We start from the raw sequence: 7,890 nt of genomic DNA on the forward strand, positions 1-7,890 counted from the left end.
GTCTCGCTTGGCTATGATTCAATGTCAATATCTTGCACTGGGAGATCAGGCTCGTAACTACCAAACTATAGCAGAAAAGGCTGCTGTAAGAGTTGCCAAATATAAATACAGAAAGAGGAGAGGAAAGGTAAACGAACGAAAAGTTCATATGGCCATAGCATCGGCCGGTCCTAAGTGGGACCCGGACACATGGGATGGTGATATCTGGGATGATGATTCTGAAACTGATTATGAGGAAGAGGAAAAACCGCCCAAACACACAGAGGCACGTCCTCTTCGCCGTCGGCGGATGGAAATGGATGGTAATCATCCTGTAAGGAAAGATGTGATTGAGGATTTTAACCAACAAGAAATTTCTGATATTTTAGCCCGGGCTACACAAAAGCCTGGAGAAGCCATTATAACCTGGCTTCTTCGCCTATATGATATGGGCGCTACAGGAATTAATCTGGATGCAGGAGATGCTTTTAAATTTGTAGTTTTGTCCAATGATCCAGTAATACGGGGAGCTTTCAGAGACTGGAGCATGAATGCTCACCCCCCAAATGATCGTGGACAAGACACTGATGGTACAACTTTATTGGCTCTTGCAGTAAAAGGAGCTCAAGATAAATACCCCACGGATGATATGTGGCCAGACACTAATAGACCATGGTATACTTTAAAAGATTGTGTCCAAAAGATGAGAGAAGAAACCATGAAACGGGCTGTGTTTCTGGGGTGTGGTGAAGCTTTAAATGAAATGACTTTAAGTGTCCAGGTGCGAAACAAGTTGATAAAAACTGCACCTCCAGCATACAAACAAATAATTACAACCCTTCTGATGAATGAAACTGAAAGCCCTATATCAACACTTGCAGATAAGATTATGCAGCTAGCAGACTTGGGAGACTGGCAGACAACTGAAAATTCTCCAAGAAGAGAAAAAAAGAGAAACATTCTTTAAAAGAGATAAAATGACTCGAGGTGATATGTTTTTGGCTCTACTCCAGGCAGGAGTACCTAAAGACCAGATTGATGGAGTTGACACTAGAGAATTATGGAAATTATATAAAGAAAAAGGGCTGAATGTAAAACAAGTGAACAGAAGGGACAGTATAGAGAATGCTTCCAACCCAGTGCCTGCTGCACCTAGTGCACCACCTCCTCCCTTGGATCCTCTTCTTGCTGACTTATGTGATTGAGGGGAAGGCCAAACCTCTGTATCGATTAGTGCCACTATAAGAAAAGACATTAGACCACATGTACCAATTAAAATATTTTGGAAGAATGGATCTACAACTAGTGTGAAGGCACTTGTAGATACAGGGGCGGAGGCCACCCTTATCTATGGGAATCCAACTAAGTTTCAAGGTACATCAATTCTGATAACTGGATTGGGAGGAAAAGAAATCCAGGCAGTTACCACTAATCTTTCTATGCAAATTGGACAACTACCCCGGCGCACATATCTAGTTATGATTGTACCAATACCAGAATATATAATTGGGATTGATATTCTAAAAGGATTGACATTAAATTTGGCTGATGGACAATACCAGTTTGCTATTAGAGCTTTGTCTTTCCATATTAATGCTGTAATTGTGGGATGTTTGCATCATGAAGTAGAAATTCCACCTGCCACGCAAGTGATCAATCAAAGACAGTATCGCATCCCTGGAGGACAACAAGAAATATCTGAGACCATAGAAGATTATTTGGCTGTAAAAGTCCTTCGCAGAGTAACTACAGCCTGGAATAATCCTATCTGGCCTGTTAAAAAAGGTGATGGGACATGGAGAATGACTGTAGATTACAGAGAGCTAAACAAAGTGACTCCGGCTATTCAAGCGGCCGTCCCTGATTTGATTACTCTTATAGAAAAAGTGCAATGTTATCCAGGCACTTGGTATGCAGTCATAGACTTGGCTAATGCCTTTTTCACCATACCTATACCTAAAAGTGTCCAAGAACAGTTTGCTTTCACGTGGCTGGGACAACAATATACCTTTACTAGACTTCCTCAGGGATATGTGCATAGTCCCACTATCTGCCATCGACAGGTTGCTGAAACCTTGGCAAAGGTACCTGCTTCTGATGATGTCCAAATAGTACATTATATAGATGATATTATGATCCAAGGAAATGAAGAAGAAAAAGTACAACAACAGTTAGAAAAAGTAATGGACATACTTGAGGAGGATGGATGGAAAACTAATCCAGCTAAAATTCAGGGCCCGAGTTCAAATGTTAAATTTTTGGGAGTACTTTGGAATAATGGAAAACAAGAAATTTTGCCTAAAGCTAGACAAAAGATATTAGATTTTGCAGCACCCCGTAACAAAAAGGAAGCACAAAAATTTATTGGATTATTCGGATTTTGGAGGGCACATATTCCACATTTAAGTCGGCTCCTTGCACCTTTATATAAAGTTACCAGGAAAAAATATGAATTTGAATGGGGAATACAACAAAAAGAAGCTTTTGAAGCAGCAAAGCATGCTATTCAGACTGCTTTAGATCTATGGCCAATTAAACCGGGACCCATTGAGTTACAGGTAGATGTCATTGATCAGTATGCCAGCTGGAGTTTATGGCAAAAACAAGGTGCCCGACGTTATCCTCTGGGATTTTGGAGTCGCAAGCTTCCCTGTTCCAGTGAAAGATATAGTCCTTTTGAAAAACAGTTGTTAGCCTGCTATTGGGCTCTAATAGACTCAGAAAGCCTTACCCTGGGACATGAGGTAATTATGCGACCTCAGATACCCATCATGCAATGGATTCATAGCACGCCTGTCACTCATAAAATTGGACATGCACAAGAATTTAATATCATCAAATGGAAATGGTATATTCAAGACCGGGCCAAACCTGGCCCAAAGGGGTTGTCCCTATTGCATGAACAAGTGTCTCAATATAGCAGTGAGCCAACTGTGTCACCCAAGACTGATATAACAGAATCTCCTGTTAAATGGGGTGTCTCATATGATCAATTGACTGAAGAACAACAAAAACATACCTGGTTTACGGATGGTTCTGCCAAAACGATATCGAGCTCACGGAAATGGAAAGCAGTTGCCTACAACCCATCCACCCAACAAACAATTGTCACCACTGGAGATAATATGAGTAGCCAATATGCTGAACTTTATGCGGTGTATCAGGCACTTCAACAAGAACAGGGGCAACAATGTCATATATATACTGATTCATGGGCAGTGGCACAAGGTTTGGCAACGTGGATGCCACAATGGAAAAAACATGATTGGAAAATTAATGATAAAGAAATATGGGGAAAGAAATTATGGGAAGACATATGGTTATGGTGTCAAAACACAATTGTTACTGTATTTCATGTTGATGCTCACAGTTCTTTAATTTCTGCAGAACGAAAGCATAATTCTCATGCTAATCAGCTGGTGCAGATTCGTGCAACGCACAACCCAGGCTTAGCACAATGGGTCCACGAAAAGAGTGGACACTTGGGAGAACAAGCTTCATACAGGTGGGCACAACAAAGGGGAATCCTTGTCACCCATGATGATATTGCCACTGCAGTACAACAATGTCAGTTATGCCAACAGTTAAATAAACGGGGAGTTCCACACCCCTACCAAGGTCATATCCAAAAGGGATTATTTCCCGCCCATACATGGCAAATAGATTTTATTGGACCATTGCCAAATTCTTGTGGATATACTTATGCCTGCACTGCTGTTGATACATATTCTGGTTATTTATTGGCTATACCAGCTAAAGCGGCCACCCAACAGAGTGCCATAAAATTATTAGATACAATCAAGTTATATTATGGAACACCAAGGCAAATTCAGAGTGACAACGGTTCCCACTTTACAGGTAAGTTGATTCAAACCTATACCAAGGAAAATTATATAGAATGGATTTATCATATACCTTATTACCCCCAAGCTGCAGGCCTCATAGAACGAATGAACGGATTGCTTAAACAACAATTGAGGAAACTTGGTCATGGCTCATTAAAGGGGTGGCACAACCATCTAAGTACTGCTCTAAATGTGTTAAATAACAGGCCACTAGGCCCTAATGAGACTCCTCTGTCAAGGTTGTTACCAGCAAAGATTACAGAAGTGGCAACCGCCACCCATGAGTTTATGACCTTAACCTATTGGCCCCTGACTCAGTCTGCTAAACCGCCTTTTCGTGCCACGGCCGAAGCGGCTGGATTGGATTTATCTACTGTTCATTCTATTCAATTGCTCCCTAGGAAGCAGTCTATAGTCCCTACTGGGATAGGGGTACAATTTCCCAAAAATACCTTTGGTTTGTTAAAAGGACTCTCTGGACTGGCAGCAAAAGGTATTGATGTACTGGGAGGAGTTATTGATCCAGATTACCAGGGAGAAATAAAATTTATATTATATAATGGTAGTGACACAGTACTAACTGTAGAGTCTGGGGAACGAGTGGGACAATTATTGGTACTTCCCCTCTTGACTCCAAATGTGTCACAAGGACAACCTCCAAGTGAATTAACTAAAAGAGGAATACAAGGATTTGGATCTACAGATGGATGGAAACCTGGAGCAAAAGTGTGGGTGACACATCCACCCAATGCGGCTCCCCGTGCCGCAGAAGTAGTGGCCCAAGGGCCCACTGCAACACTCATAGTAATGTATCCAGGAAATGAACAATTATATCATGTTCCTAAAAATTCTGTTTCTTTGCGTGAATAGATATTCCTGCTGTGTTTACTATGCTGTGCTGCACTTCCATGTCTGCTGCAGACCTACACGCCAACTAATGTCTCCGTAGGACAACCTTTGACCCTGCACTGCTGGACCAACTGTTCTACACCAGTGGGACCTATAACCTGGACTATGAATGGCCGGGAAATTTGGTCTCAGAAACATCAAGCAATCTCTCGGTACAAGCCTATATCTGACCAGTCACACAGAACTAGTTATAATTTCTCCATTGCTCTGTCTTCTGTTACCCTCCGTGATGGGGGCTGGTATTCTTGTATTAAATGGAAGAAGGGAAATCCAGATTCCCCGTTTCTTAAAGAAACTCGATTTATTAGCATCCTTCCTAATGCCACTACTCCTCTTAAAAACACTAATCTGTGGTTACATTTAGCTCATACAGTTCTTAATGAAACTGCTTTTTGTCTCAGAAACAGTAATAATCCTTCTGGACTTCTGCAAGCTAATCTGTTGGGTCTAGGTGTTACTTTACCTAATGTGTTACATGCTAAAGTTACTATTCCTCCTTCTTTAGTAACGATGCCCATATCAGGAGTGACTTCCACTACATGTTACTGTATTAATTGTACATATATTCCATTCTATTGTAATAAGACTATCCCTGTTAGTATTCCTACCCCCTCACGATTACCTGCTGGATATTTCTGGTTATGTGATAATGCTGCGTATTCACACATTCCAACTGACACATCTGTTGCATGTGGTATTGGTCCAATAGTTCCCCTTATAGCCGCTTTCCCTACCAAGAATTCTCGAGTGAAACGAGCACTCACTGCAGATTGTGACCCTCATGTTAACCTTCTTCCCATCTCTACTGTGGCAACGCTGGCCGCCCTTCTACTACCTGATCCTGGTCTAATTGTAGACAACCATCGTCAAATTGAACACCTTTCCTGCTTGTTGACACATGTAATGAATGATACTGTTAGAGCCTTCTTGGCTATATCTCAAGAATTACAAGAACTGCGTAGAGAGACTCTTATACAACGAGCTGCTTTAGACTATTTGTTTCTTCTCCATCAAACACCTTGTACTAAAATACCGGGTATGTGTTGTTTCAATGTATCAGATCAAACTAATGTTATCTTTAATGCTGTACATGATTTGCAAGATCAAGTTAATAACATTTCATATTCTAAGGGGTTATTTGATTGGTTACCTTGGGGTTTGGGTCCTTTATTGCGAGATAGTTTTATAATTATTGTAGTCATTGGATTTTGGATTATTGGATGTGCCTTATGTACTTGTGTACGAAGTTCATTGTCTGTGCGTATGGTGTCTTATGGTTAATGGAGACGGCCACGGCCGAATATGTCTTGACATGAGTGCAGCCATGTTTGGCCGCTCCGTTGACCTACAGCCACCAGCACAAAAAGAAATATAAAAGCTGCTTTCTGCGTGGTGGGAACTGGCCCTTCTCTCACGGAGGGAGTTGCAGGTTGTAACATTTCAAGGCTCTTGGAGCGTCGTAGCACGGGATGGACTGGCCATCTATGCCGGGCTGGGACGATAACCAAAGAGAACAATGCACGTACACAACTACTGGGCTGGGACGTTAGCCAGGGGGCTCAGTGCACGTACGCCACTGATAACCATTTTGTGCATGGGAACACTAAATGCTTGCTCTGCAAACTCTGTAATTGCTTACTCTGAAAATTACTGATGGTATAAAAACTGCTGGAAACTGAGACCCAGAGAGAGTTCCACCTGTGGAAGGGACACCTCGCCCAGGACGTGTGATCCTTGCCCAGCCGCGTCAATTGACAGGGCTCTCCTGGCAGTGGGACGTGGATGTTGTGAGTAACTGATTTAATGTGAAGTAATTGATTTGATGTGTAGTAAGTGATTTGATGTGTTCTTTTTTTGGTCAACCTGGTGTTTCTCTTTCTGGTTGATTTGTGTCATTTCTCTTCAGCCGATGTGGGTGCTTTCCCTTTCCAGTCGGGCTGATGTTTTTTCCCTCTTAATATTTGACCTATTTGGATCTGTTTGCAGACTGTCGCCTTTACTATCCTCTATATAATAAAATATACCTTCAGTCCATCTGTTTGGAGTGGAAAGTGTCTTTTACGTCTCCGATCGAATCCCCGAACCTCTGATAACAATCCCCCAAATTGTTATTCAAATATAACAGCAACAAATAATTTTTAATATTCATGAACTCTGTGGAAATAGTGGGAAAATATTTGCAATTCATATCACAAAGTGTCAATTTTTTAATCTATAAAGAAACTTATGGGGCCTGCCTGGTGGCGTAGTGGTTAAGTGCGCGTGCTCGGCTGCAGCGGCCCAGGGTTCGCAGGTTCGGATCCCAGGCGCACAACGAAGCACTGCTTGTCAAGCCATGCTGTGGCGGCATCCCATATAAAATAGAGGAAGATGGGCACGGATGTTAGCCCAGGGCCAATCTGCTTCAGGAAAAAGAGTATTGGCATCGGATGTTAGCTCAGGGCTAATCTTCCTCAAAAAAAAAAAAAGAAAGAAAAGAATCTTATTTTTTTTTTAATTGTAAACACAGCAATTATATGCTAACAATTTTGAAAACTTAGACGACATGGAAAAGTTTCTTGAAAAAAATATATATTCCTTATGAGATGTGATTGAAGGAGAGATTAAAAGCTTTGATAGTCTTTCAACTATTAAAGATATTGAAGCAGTTGTTAAAAATCTTCCTACAAAGATGAGATTAGATAATATGAGTAGGTATAAGGATATATTTCTCTGGAGACCAGGAGAAAGATCAGGGCTAATACATGTCAATATGTTATCAGAGAATATGTAAAATAGAAAAACTATGGTAAGAATCGTAAAAAAATAAAATAATATAAAATAAATAATAATACTTTGAATATGTATATCAACAAAAACGATTGCTGTTCTGAAAGACCCAACTGGCAATTTGCCCAGCCTGGGCTGTTCACATGCTGATATGCCAGGGCTATTCCTTGGGACAGAGGCTGCCTCCGTAAGACCAACCATAAGCCACTTTATCACTTCCGCCAGGAAGGAATAATACCTTTGTAGGTGGTATTTATGGAAATGAATGAAGTGTAATATAGAAAATAGGTAAATGGAGTGGAAAGAAGACATTTGTCAAGTTTTGGGGCTGTGAAAGTACTATTACCAAAGATTTCTAGATTTTTTGGTTTATGAGAAAGAGAAAGTA

The 7,890-nt window shown here is 41.1% G+C and overlaps 1 protein-coding gene across 1 annotated transcript; it reads left to right on the top strand.

The window, feature by feature from the left end:
• Window positions 1-3,102: 3,102 nt before the first annotated feature.
• On the top strand, window positions 3,103-4,789 carry LOC131405414 (ribonuclease H-like). Its single transcript, XM_058540461.1, has 2 exons — window positions 3,103-3,484; window positions 4,695-4,789. The coding sequence occupies exons 1-2, from the start codon at window positions 3,105-3,107 to the stop codon at window positions 4,771-4,773; spliced, it is 459 nt and encodes a 152-aa protein (XP_058396444.1). The 5' UTR covers window positions 3,103-3,104; the 3' UTR covers window positions 4,774-4,789.
• The last annotated feature ends 3,101 nt before the right edge of the window (window positions 4,790-7,890 follow it).

The sequence above is a fragment of the Diceros bicornis genome, chromosome 5, assembly GCF_020826845.1.
Source record: "Diceros bicornis minor isolate mBicDic1 chromosome 5, mDicBic1.mat.cur, whole genome shotgun sequence".
NCBI classification, from domain to species: Eukaryota; Metazoa; Chordata; class Mammalia; order Perissodactyla; family Rhinocerotidae; genus Diceros; species Diceros bicornis.

Bases quoted from the DNA above. Each gene is read 5' to 3' on its own strand.
- LOC131405414 (XM_058540461.1), top strand. From the start codon at position 3,105: ATGAGTAGCCAATATGCTGAACTTTATGCGGTGTATCAGGCACTTCAA. The intron at 3,485-4,694 runs GTGGGCACAACA...TTGCGTGAATAG, and splicing joins GGAGAACAAGCTTCATACAG to ATATTCCTGCTGTGTTTACT.